The 13473-nt window shown below is 37.8% G+C and overlaps 1 protein-coding gene across 9 annotated transcripts in view; it reads right to left on the reverse strand.

Annotated features, from left to right (window-relative positions):
- Window positions 1–13473, reverse strand: part of SCMH1 (Scm polycomb group protein homolog 1) — a 170963-nt gene that overhangs the window by 129810 nt on the left and 27680 nt on the right. For 2 of the 9 annotated variants that reach the window (XM_032877453.1, XM_032877449.1), the window contains exon 1: window positions 6479–6498. Coding sequence is in view for 4 of the 9 variants with exons in the window: in XM_032877443.1 (XP_032733334.1) it covers window positions 8358–8382 (25 nt within the window). In the remaining 5 variants the exon portion in view is untranslated. Of the gene's footprint in view, window positions 1–186; window positions 317–6396; window positions 6412–6478; window positions 6533–8357; window positions 8442–13473 lie in introns of those variants that run through there. The other 7 variants (XM_032877454.1, XM_032877441.1, XM_032877444.1 and 4 more) reach the window with 6 other exon arrangements.

Below are 13473 nucleotides of genomic sequence, written 5' to 3' on the forward strand. Positions count from 1 at the left end.
ATTTAAAACGCAAAACTTCACTTCCTTCTATGACCTGAAAAATTGATGACAAAATGACAAAAGACATCGTGGCTAAAAGAAATGGATAATGAATGATATAATTAGTAGTGAGGAATTCCTTAGAATCAGTCTTTACTAAATCTCTTAATCCCTCTTAATTCCAGAATAGGGTAAAAAGATACTTACCACTAGGCTGCATAGTCAATGGACTTAAAACTGGTCAGGGAATTAAGAAGTTTTGGATTTATCCCTGGATCCACCAATACCTTACTCTGACCTCTGACAAGTCAGTTTCTCTGTATGTTAATTTCTCCATCTGTAAAATGGGGGTGGGAGGAAGGAGGACACTTATTACCCCTTAAAGTACTGAGACGTAAGTGTTAAAAACTGGCTACATTATTTAAAAAGTAGGACATTTAGATAAATCTTACTTGGTTATTAGAGTATCTCAGGGTTGGACAGTACCTTATAGCAAGGACCACTGGTTTAATTTAACTAAGCCCCAATATTCACAGAAGCCAAAAATACAGATATCTGCTACATTTGGTCCCATGCAAACACTGCATATAAATATAATTTCCAACTAACTAGGTTAAGCCAAAAACTCAAAAGATACTAAAAATCCATTAACATGGTATTATGGACTGAATGTGCTCCCCCACAATTCCTATGTTAAAGTCCTAACTCCCAATGAGACTGTATTTGGAGATAGGACTTGCAAGGAGGTAACTAAGGTTAAATGAGGTCATAAGGGTGGGGCCCTAACCTGTCCTTATAAGATGAGAAAGAGACATCAGAGATCTCTTTCTTTCCTCCCTCTCCTGCTCTCTCCACAGAGTAAAAGGCCAGGTGAGGACGTGGCTGAAAAAGTGCTTGTCCGTAAGCTGAGAAGAGGCCTGACCAGAAACAAACCCTGCTAGCATCTTGATCTTGGACTTCCAGACTAGAAACTGTGAGAAAATTAATTTCTGTTGTTTAAGCTACCCAGCCTTAACACACACACAGTCATAGGACAAATGAGGCTTTCGTCATTCTTTTAGGGCCTGCTTCATGTGACACTATTCAGTTTCCACGTTGCCCTAAAGAATCTTTACTCTTTCTTTTACCATAGTCTGACTGGTAGTAAAATAAAGCAAAACAAAATAAAAACAAAACAAAACAAATACCAAATTGGAAGTTAAAATTCTATCCTGTTTTGAATGTCAAATGGATTTTCCCTTAAAGACTATGTTCTCTTAAAAAGTTTAGGCAACTAACGTAATTGCACAGAGCCTCAGTTTTCTTACCAGTAAAATAGGGATGATAATCCCAACTACTTGCTTTATTAGGTTTTTGTGAAGAATAAATGAAAAAAAAAAATGGCTTTAAAAGCACATAATACAGTTAATAGGCATTAAGGAAAAACTTGCTGTTTGCTAGCTTTCTCAGAGGGTAAACTAAGATCCTGAAGTCATACAATGTATTTACAAAGAGGACACAGGACATTAGAGCCTATTACTAGTTAGTACTATTACTAGTTAGTCTCTAAGGATTCAAATACTTAGTTTTTGAGTATTGACTCTAAGGAATATCTGCTAGAATTACTTCTACTTTTCCTTTTCTCCCCCTGGCTTCCTCATACTGTGGACTGGAACCTTTAAAAAATTACCATAATGCAATCTTCTTGGGGGAAGTAGAAGTGTATTTATTTATTCCAAAAGACTGTAATAACATTAAAAGGCTCTGGAATAAGAAGGGTAACCTGAATCCTCAAAACGCATGTCTGGAGCCCTGAAACATTAAGAGGGAAATCTGTGGAACATCCTAAAAGATATAGCCTCTTTGATTTCTGAGAAAAGACTACAACATAACAGACCAGTAAAATAAAGCAGTGCTTTCCCATAGAACTTTCTTTGATGCCAGAAATGTTCTGTATCATCTAATGCGCAGCCATTAGCCACATGTGGCTCTTCCGCACCTCAAATGTGGCCAGTGTGTCTGAACACTTCCATTTTTGTTTGTATTTAATTTTTATTAAATTTAAATGAACATATGTGACTGGTGGTGACTATAGTGGATAATACAAGATCTAGAGGATGTAAAGATTCTGGTATTTCTGGAAACCCTTGAGAGAAAAAAAATATGTAGCAGAAAATTTACAAGTCTATGGAAGTATCCTTTCAACACATGGCAAAACAATCATAATAGGCCATCCCCTGAAGCAAGGAAAAGTAAAAGAAATTCTTCATATGTTAAGAAAAAAATTTAGTTATAAATTATTACTTATATAGTAACAATAATTATTATTAACATTATATAACTATTATTTTTAAGTATTTACTATGTACCAGATATTGTGCTAATTATTTCAATAAAATCGTCTTGTTAAGTCATCACCAGTGTGATACCACTTAGTATGGTATCATTATTCCTTTTTACCTAATGAGGAAATAATACCCAGAAAGGCTGAGTAACATTCTAAAAGGGTATACTGAGTAGAAAAGCCAGTATCTGAAACTAAACTATGCTCTTAACTACACTGCCTCTCTCTAAAAAAAAAAAAAAAAAAAAAAAAAAAAAAAGACAAAAATACAAGAAAGAAATCTTACGAATGCTTCTAACATAAAATAGCCCAACTTAGATATTCTACCCACTTTACTAAGGTAAAAACTGAAGCACTGAGGCTTATTAGCTTGATCTGGACAACCAAATTAATATTAAGCACAGTCTGGGATTTAATGAGGCAAAACTAGATTAAATGGAGGATGTCCAAAGGTACCATGTTTTAAATATTCATAGAGCTTGGAAAACACAAAAGAAGTAATGCAGGCTTACATGCACATATCAATGAGAGAGGGGAGGGGGTGAGGAAGAAGGGAAGAAGGGACAGAAGAGAAGGGATGTTTTTCTCAGAAACTGGAAAATAGAAAAAAGACACATCAAATGTACTTCTGAAAACCCACTGAGACAGAACTCTTTCAATGTTAGATAGCAGTTGTGATTTTAATAAACCACAATCCTATGCTGATAAGCACAGAGATCAAAAAGGAAAAGCTGGGAGGAGAACACCTGCCCCACTGTGGCCATGGAGGACAACCTACAGAGGAGGCAGGACAAGGGACTAGTCTGGAATGTACCACTGATTAGCCACTCTCTCTTATTAGCAACTATTCCTAGTGCCTTTTAGCTGATTCTCTGCCTCCAGTTCTCCTTCATTGACTTTTACTCTATTCAGAGAGAGATGTGTTGAGAAGGTAATATTCCTCTGGGATGATCTGCCAGAAGAGGGGGAAGGGGAAGCAAGCTAGGCAATCCCCTTCTCGAAGAGAGCAATAAATCCTGTCTTGTGCATGCAGCAGATGTGAACAAAGAAGATGGAACAGATCTCTCCTTGGCAATCATCCCTCCCCCACTCCCTCTGTAGCAATTATCCATCTCTGCACGTGCACACAGAGAGAAGAACCCCCACATAACATCAGTATTTCCTTTAAGCAAAGCAGCACGCAATGGCTAATGAAAATGCAGAAAGGCTATAACTCCCTTTGTCTTGCAGGCAGTCCTAGAAGACTTCAACTATGTATAATGTGTACCCTTTCCAGAGGCTTACAGAGGTGGGATCCAGAGCATAAGCGAGGCTAATGCTTTCTACAAATCTTCTGGCTCCTGTTTCCTGAACAGGGAAGACGTTTAGTGAACCAGTGGTATCACATCATACTTCCTGGCAGACTTACATGGATCTGATGTCATGAACTAAGTAATGCACCATCATTCCTGTCACGATCCAGAGAAAAGGACCTAACAGTACTGGCTGATCTACTCTGCCAGTCAGAACACTTTGGAGGTGGAGTTTTATGTTCAAGTCTAGATCTTACACTCTGAATGAGATATAGGCACACAATCTATTAAAAGGAAAGCAATGAGGAGAGTAAAGGTTCAAGAAACTGTGGAGGCTTAACCAGAAGAAAAGACGACTCGGGAAACAGGAGAGTTGTTTGCAAATACCCAGCATGTCCTCATGTAGAGGAGAGATGAGACTCACTGTACTTGTTCAATAGTATGCTGAGGGACAGAACTAGGGACTAGTGGGTGGAAGCTACAGGTAGACAGGCTTCAGCTCATTACTAGAAGAACCTTCTGGCAGTCAGAGGTATCCAACCATCAGATAAACTCTGAGAAGGAAAAGTATGAATCTGCCATCATGGAGGGTATGGAAGCAAAGGTAAGATAAATTCTTGGTGAAAGTATTAAATCATGAGAAGGAAGAGGGAAGTTGGACTAGGTAACCTTAAAAGGCTCCAAATATGATATCCTGCAATTTTATTGGGGTATGGACCTCCTGATTTCATCATTTCAACACTGCACAACTTTAGGTTTACAGCACGGACGGCATATATTTCTACAATACCGACTTTTCCTCTGAAGGCTTGCAGAAATGTGATGTGAGCAGAAGAAATAACAGCAGCATCATCTTTCCCTTCTATTTCTGCAACTATTGTGAACTGGCACCACTAAAGGCACTTTACATACCTTCTCACTAATCTTTGAGAGGCAAGTTCCAACTAGGCTACCGTGAGACTGAGCCAGGAACACATCATCTTTGGTTTTTACTTTCCTCATTTGTAAAATAAAGAGGCTGAACTTCATTCATGATCTGTAAGATCCCTTTTAAGTTCTATCACATTGTGAGTCTATGGGAAGCAACATCAAGGTACCAGGCCAGTTATTTCCTCCTTATCCATTACAACTTAAAACCAGGTGGGATAACTTCTTTCTTTGAAGTAATGAACAAAGGGGCGCTTGGGTGGCTCAGTCATTACGCAGCTGCCTTTGGCTCAGGTCATGATCCCAGGGTCCTGGGATAGAGCCCCATGTCGGGCTCCCTGCTTAGTGGGAAGCCTGCTTCTCCCTCTCCCACTCCCCCCTGCTTGTGTTTCCTCTCTTGCTGTCAAATAAATTTTTTAAAAAAAAGAAAGAAAAGATAAGAAATAATGAACAATGTGTGATGCTTTTATTTTATGCAATAAATACAAAATTTAGTGTATGTGGAATTTTTAATTAAAAAATGAAGTCTATTTTGAGCACACCAAGATGGTTAAAGAAACCTTTATTAAAATAAGTTCAATGTTTTACTGCAAAGTAACCTGTTCTATAAATTTGGATTTTATACATTGGATTTTTCTCTTATATTATTTTGTTGTCCACTCAAGTGATCCATGCCAGTCAAATCGGCATCTTCTCCTTTGTGGTTGGTAATTGGGTCAGAAGTTATAACACAGAACTACAGGTTTAGAAGACACAGTAAAAGCCATTTAGTTCAATGTCTCCTCTTTCCCTGCCTCCAATTCCACCAACCCCAGCCAGAGTCTGAATCTTCTTTCTAGCATCCCTACAGAGTCCCGTCTTAGACGTCCACTGATGAAGATCCTGCACCTCCCTAGGAAGTTCCTTCCATTCTTGGCTGTGGGTCTTGGCCTTAGGAAAGTGATTCTCAGTATTTTTTCCATCTCAATAACCACGAGGGAATCCCATCATACATCCATTAGTAACAGTAGTTTCACCTACAATTGAACTTTTAAAAGAGATATCTTTTTTTGTTTGTTTGTTTTTAAAGATTTTATTTATTTATTTGACAGACAGAGATCACAAGTAGGCAGAGAGGCAGGCAGAGAGAGAGGAAGGGAAGCAGGCTTCCTGCTGAGCAGAGAGCCCAATGTAGGGCTTGATCCCAGGACCCTGGGATCAAGACCTGAGCCGAAGGCAGAGGCTTTAACCCACTGAGCCACCCAGGCGCCCCTAAAAGAGATATCTTAAGACAGCAAGATACCTTCCCTTTTTATTCGGTATACTTCTGTTGCCAAATTTTTCACAGTGCATATAAATAATTTTAACACATACATACATTAAAAAGAAAGTGGTCCAACGCAGTAAATGTTTATCACAGCAGTGGCAGGGAGTTACAGAGGAACAAGGTCCCTCAGGGAAACAACACAGAAAGGGAGAGAATGGCATGTGTTTGATGTGACACCTCCACTGACTCTAACATACTTCAGGGTGGGAGGGGTGGGTGCTGAATGTCACCTAGCTCCTTGAAAATCACTGTTCATCTCTACCTCAATTGAGTATGCCTGCTCTTTAGGCATTTGGGGGCAGCTTTCATGTGTGCAGGGAAAGTTAGCTGCTTTCTGGTCTTATCAAGGTGAAACTCAATGACTATGTAACATGTCTCACTGTAAAATGTATCTGCTTCTTATTCCCTCCCATTCCACCTAATCCATAGTATACTCTTCTGACTGGACACTCTGCCTTCCAACATTACACCTCTAAGATCTGGTTATTTTCTCTTGGTTGGTGATGGGTTAGCACACGTCCTAATTATTCAGACTAATTATCTTAGTCCAAGCTCAAGGGTATTTTTACCAAATATCCCTAGATTTCTCTCTTCTATTATGAAGATCCTGCAGCAATACTGCCAGGGTTTGGATCTGGTTCTATCACTTACTAGTTGTATAACCTTGGCCAAGTAACTTAAGCCTCTTTGCTTTGGTTTTCTCATCTGCAAAATAAAGACAATAACAGCAATTAGCTGAGGTGCTAGGAGAATAAATAGGATACACAGGAAGCACTTAGACCAGTACCTGGCCATTGTAGATACTCAATCAATGTTAATGTGCATTGTTGATTCCTTCTCTGTCATCATCATCCTCATGCCCTGCTATTAATTAGGAAACTGTCTTACTACACACTCAAAGCGTTTACTTGGTCATTTCTATTGAATTTTTATGTTCCCTCTTTATCAATCCGAAACATTCTTGACACTCCAACATAGCTCCCTCTGACAAACCTGTTTGAAGTGAAACCAAGTCACTTAGCGTACCCACTACTACAGCCTTTTTTCATTACGTTATGATACACACTCACATCTCACCAATTCACGTTCCTTTTTTTTTTTTCATACCTCTATTCAAAACCCATCTCCTAAAACATGGTTTGGAAAACCTCTGTAAAAAGCCAGAGAGTAAATAATTTCAGTTTTATGGGACACACAGTTTCTGTTGCAACAATTCCACCACTGCAGCATGAAAGAAGCCATAGGTAACACATTAACAATAAACATGGCTTTGTTCCAAAACACCTTTATTTACAAAACAGGCAGCCAACAGGATTTGACCCACCAGCCACAGTTTGTTAATCCCTGATATAGAGGAATTCTTCCCTAAATTCTGCTTGGGTATGACCATCCCTCTGTTCTACTTCAAGCATGTACCATATTTATTCACAAGCTTCTAAGTATCTGTATATGGTCAGTCTCCTACTAAGATTGGTGTACACATCCTTTAAGGAGAGCTAGTCTTGAATTCTTTAAATGAATGTATCTAAGCCTAGGAGTAATGTGGGGCATTAAGGACACAAAGACAAAGTCCTAGCCTGTGCTCACAAAGAACTCATAGATTAGTACGACAGACAGCAATTCAAATAGAAAATCATAACATAATGTGATTTTTGCTCTCACAGAGATTTCCTATACAAAGTGCTCTGGGAAAACAGAAAGGAATAATTAACTATATTTGGGGAAGTGAGGAAAGCTTCGCAGAGATGAAGCTGAGCTAGGACTGTCAGAAGAAAGATAAATAGACATTTTAGGCAAAGGGAATATAGTACAAAGGTACTAAGGCAAAGGGAATATAGTACAAAGGTACTAAGACATGAAGACAACAGCCAGCAGTTTATTATAGATAGGAAAGCGTAGGATAAGCTATAGAGATCAAGGGAGATGAGAAAAGTAGGTAAGCTGCGAATAAAGAGCCTCATTTGCCACACCAAGACAATGGTATATTACATATTGAGGCAATTGGTATCATCTCAAAGATTATGTTCAATATCAAGATCTGACATTAATATTTTATATCCATAAAGGGATTTTAGCATTTTAACAGACTTTTACATAATTTCCAATGTTCATACAGCTGCCATATTTAATACTTACATGACTTCTAAATTCTGATACTGATCAACTTGTGATACAGTGAGAAGAAAAAGATTTAAAGGCAAAAGATCTAGAATTAAATTGCACAGCACATAGTACATGATTCTGAGTAAGTCTCTTAACCCTCATTGCTGTCATAAAACAGGAATAGCAACTGTACCTACTCCACAAGACTACTGTAAAAACGAGGTAAGACAATTATGTGAAGAGTACTTCGCAAACTATAAAGAGCTGTATAAACGACACTCAAGATTTGTTAAAATTGCAGGGTTAAGTTGGCATGAGACGGTGAGATTCTTTTATTCATTCTAATCGCTTTTTCTGACACAGATTCATATACAACCTAATAGAGGAAGATTCTCTATTTCTATTACATATAAATACAGGTTCTGACCTTTTCGAGGATCCGATTTTTGCATGGTACCATCAGCTATATCAAAGAAGAAAGCGTTCCTCCTTAGCAAGATGGAGAAATCTGGAAGCAAAGGACAGAAAAAATTAGAAACACGAACTACTGTAGAAGAAGACTGCAGTGAAATTAGTCTTTTATCAGAGGAAGCCAACAGTCTGGACACCCAAACGGGGTTCCCAAGGGCAGCGATTCAGGTAAGTTTTCGATTTCCAGGATCCTTCCCTCAGTTTTGTGGGTTCAGAACACTGATTCTGTTAAAAACAGAATATATTCTTGAGGGTAGTTCTACAGATCATCAAACAATGATGGATAAATAAGAATGTTAACTTATTAATTTATTGTGAGAAATATAATAATCATGTGACGTAAAACACTATCTGCTGAAAACTACAAAATACTGCTGAAAGAAATTTAAAAAGACATAAATGGAAAAGACATTCTGTGCTCATGAATTGGAAGACTAACACTGTTAAGGGGACAATACTACCCAAAGAGATTTACAGACTCAATGCAATCCCTCTCAAAATCCCAATGATGTCTTTTGCAGAAATATAAAAAGTCATCCTAAAATTCATATGGAATTTCAAAGAACCCCAAAGAGCTTAGACGATCTTGAAAATCAAGTCTAAAGTTGGAAGATTCACACTTCCTGATTTCAAAACTTACTACAAAGCTAGAGTAATCAGAGCAGTGTTGTACTGGTGTAAGGACAGACACACACCCCAATGGAACAGAGTTGAGGGCCCAGAAATAAACCCTACTATATATGGTCAGATGATTTTTGGGAAAGGTGCCAAGACCATTCATAGAAAAAGGATATTCTTTTCAACAAGTAATGTTGGGAAAACTGAATACCCATATGCAAAAGAATAAAGTTGAACTTTTACCTTATACTATATACAAAAATTAATTCAAAATGCATCAAAGACCTAAACATAAGAGCTAAGATTATAAAACTCTTACAAGAAAACACAAAGGAAAATCTTCGTGACACTGGATTTGACAATAATTCTTGCATATAACATCTAAACCACAGGCAATGAAAGAAAAACAGATAAATTAGATTACATTTGTGTATCAGAGGACACTATCTGAGTATGAAAGACAACCTATACAGAGTAGGAGAAAATACTGCCAAATTATATATCCAACAAGGGATTAATATCTAGAATATATAAAGAACTCCAACAATTCAACAACAAAAAACCCTCAAACAACTCAATTAAAAAACAGGCAAGGGACCTGAATAGACATTTCTCTGTTTATCTATACAGATACCAATAAGCACATGAAAAGCTACTCAGCATCATTAATCAATAACAGAAATGCAAATCAACATGAGAATGAGACATCACACCCATTCAAATAGCTATCATAAAAAAAGAAAACAAACAAACAAAAAAACAAGTGTTGCCATGATGTGAAGAAATTAGAATCCTTGCGAAGAGGTAGTAGGAATGAGAAGTGATGCAGCTGCTGTGGATAATCTCAAAATCATAAACACAAAATTACCATATGATCCAGCAACTCCACTCCTGGGTATATATCCAAAAGAACTGAAAGCAGGGACTAAAACAGATACTTATACACTAATTTTCATAGCAACATCATTCATAATAGCCAAAGGAGAGGAACAATCCGAGTGTCTATCAGTAATTGAATGGATAAATAAATGTCCTTTATACACACAATAGAATATTTATTCCATAAAAAGGAATACAATTCTGATACTTGCTACAACAGCGACACATCTTGAAAACATTACTCTAAATGAAATAAGCCAAACACAAAAGGACAAATATTGTATGATTCCACTTATACTCGGTAACTAGAATAAGCAAACTCAAGAGATGGAAATTAGAAGTACTAGGGGCAGGGCAGAGGAGGGAATGGAGAGTTATGATTTAATAGGTACAGAGTTTCTGCTTGGGATGATGAAAAAGTTCTGGAGATAATAGTAAGGCTATGCAACACTGTAAATGTACTTAACGCCTTTAAGTAGTTAAAATGGTAAATTTTACATTATATATATTTTACCACCAAAAAAAAAAAAAGAAAGAAAGAAAGAAAGAGAAAAGAACAGGTAATAGGTGGGTCTGCATCACAGTCCCATTCAACCATCTCACAAGAGAAACAGACAAAGCTTCATAGGGATTTAAAAGAAACTAAGTTCTGGAGTTATAACATTCTCTTTCTTGAGTAATCCTAGATGAAACCAGCTATCAATTTTCTCTACGACGTCCCATTCTGCAGGCTTCCAAGCTGTCCTCTGATAAATACATCCTTTCTTTGGATAACATTATTATCTATATAAAGCATGTGGTACAGATGGGCTTTGAGTCTGAATACCAATTCTGTCACTAGCTTTGTAAACTTAGACAAGTTACTAAATGTCTCTGAGCCACAGTTCCTGTATCTTTTTTTTTTTTTAAAGATTTTATTTATTTATCAGAGAAAGAGCACAAGCAGGGGGAGCGGCAGGCAGAGGGAGAAGCAGCCCCTTTTTGAGCAAGGAGCCTGATGTGGGACTTGATCCCAGGACCCTGGGATCATGACCTGCAAGTGATGTTGGTTGGGGGAAGCCTGATCCTGGCAGCTGTTGTGATACTAGAATTGTTGGGTTCTTTAAATCGAGTAATGAAGGTAGAAGTGGGCTAGGGGCAACATGGATGAACCGCACAAACAAAACTTTGAGTGGAGGGAAGCAGACATGAAAGAGTACATGAGGTAAATTTTGTTTATATGAAGTTCCAAACAAGCAAAACTGTTCTACAATGACAGAAGTCAAGACAGTGTTTACTCATGGGTGGAGTGGTGACTGGGAGAGGACACAAAGGAGTGCTTCTTTGGGTGCTGGTAACAATGTCTTTCTTGGTTTAGAGACACATTGTAAAAGCTCATTGAGCTTTGTACTTAGGATTTGTGCACTTTTCAGTATGTCATACTTTATTACAAAGTCATTTTTAAAGTGCATAGCACAGAAACTAGCACATAGTTGATTCCCTTCCCCTATCATGGTTTCATAAGTTAACAGTATGAAAGTCTATTTAGATATTTAACAAAACGATTCTAGCCTCTTTTCTTTGTAACCTCTCAGTTTCTTTTTTTCTGTTACGGTTCTCTGTCTCCTGGTTCCAGTCTTATACCTGGGCATGTTTAATAAATATATATGGTGGTAATGCCAATTGGTGTAGCTGAAGGAGTTCAGATCAGTCAGATAAGGTAAAATTCAATGTCTTACCACTGATTTAGGAGTAAATCAGCAATACGAATTCTGATTTGGTGTTATTCTCTGACGATTACTTGATTTGATGTTTTGCTTTTTAAGTGGCGATTAAGTGGATTTTTAAATTTTGCCTGATTTCAGATCAACTTCATTATTGAGTTTTTTAATGGTGGAACATTGGACCTATTCTCTTATTGCTGGCACTTTTAATACACGCCAGTTTTAGTATAGTAGGCTTTGAAATAGTAATGGTCACACCCTGTGACACCTCATATATTTTGCTTGGGTTCTCATCACTGAAGGAGAACCGTAGGTTTTTTTTTGTTTTTACCTTATTGCTTTGTACTACAAGTATAAAAACAGAACTTAGGTACTTGGAAATTTATGCAAGGTCCTGTTATAAAAGACTTAGACTTGTTGAAAAGCCAATTAAAAAAAACTCATTTATTTTTTTCTAATACAGGCAATGTGTGGGATATAAAATAAGCCTATGACAGTCTCTGTCCTCAGGGAGGATAGATTTCCTGTAGGAGAGATTTGTGATCAAGGCAGAAAATGAATTTTTCTACATTTACTTTTGGTCTTTTGAATGTTGTTGGTTTTGGAGAGAAGACTTGGACTTGGACTTTGAAAGAGAAGGTTTCTGACAGAGATACTAGGAAGGCCTTTAATCCACAGAGAGCTGTGGTGGTGATTGTGTGAATGCCAGTGAAGCGAAGAGGACCTGACCGACGTTGTTAGGGATTAGTACTGTGACAAAAAGCTAAGGAGGTGGGAGGAGAACCCCTTACCTATCACATACTTACTTATATCCATTCATTAAAATAGATAATGCTATTCAACGCTCACAAACCCTTTGGAGTAGACACTATTATTCCCACATTAAAGATGCAGAAACTGGGGAGCCTGGGTGGCTCAGTCAGTTAAACATCTGCCTTTGGCTCAGGGGTGCAGAGACAAGCGGGGACCTCGGGCGACTACTGACACGGTGGCTGGGAGTGCGCACCGTCTGTGGGAGGCTGCAGTGCTCAGTGGAGATTGCAGCGCTCAGTGGAGATTGCAGCGGGGGAGTCTGTGTGTTCTGATTTCAAGCTTTACTCCCATTTAGTTTAACAACAAAAAAAAAAAAGCTAAGATTCTGACATTAACTGAGAGAGATTAATTAAGGCATTCAAGGTCACATAGCTACTAAATAGAAAGGCTAAAATTAAAGACTGTCTAATTTGAAAGTCCATCCTCTTTCTGGTTCCATTATGCTTGCTTACTGTATTTTAAAACAACAAAAAATTAATCCCTTTCCTGGTTTATGTGTAGAGGCTTGGCAAACAGTCAAAGACCATGCAAATTAAGAAAGTATTGTTAGCAGGAGGAAAGAATTACCTAGTGCAATGGCTTTTAAAACTTTTATGACTGTGACCCACAGACTCGACGCCAGACGTTTATATACAACGATATGCACTCCTGAAAACCTTGCACGTTGTAAAAATTATGCACTAAAAATGGTCTTGGGGGAAAAACAGAGTTAGGAATAGACTAAAAAGCTTATAGAACTTTGTATCCTTTACACACACACACACACACACACACACACACCCATAAGGATTTGGGTCATTAAGAAAAGGTTAAATTAGGCTCAACAAACTAAATTAAAAAGAAGAAGGGCAGCACAATTCATTTTAGAGTAATTTCCAACTAAAACGATTCTTAAAAATAAAGATTTAATGTATAATCGAACAAACCTGCAGTTACCCAGAACATTAAGCTTCTAAGAGTGACTTATTTCCCCAAGGTTTCCTGGAGTGAAGATTTGAATGCATGTCACCATCTGCAGACAGGAACCACTTAATAAAAGCTTTTCATGGTGACAGAATT

Source organism: Lontra canadensis, unplaced genomic scaffold, assembly GCF_010015895.1.
Source record: "Lontra canadensis isolate GAN:19392208 unplaced genomic scaffold, GSC_riverotter_1.0 scaffold60, whole genome shotgun sequence".
Lineage (NCBI taxonomy): Eukaryota > Metazoa > Chordata > Mammalia > Carnivora > Mustelidae > Lontra > Lontra canadensis.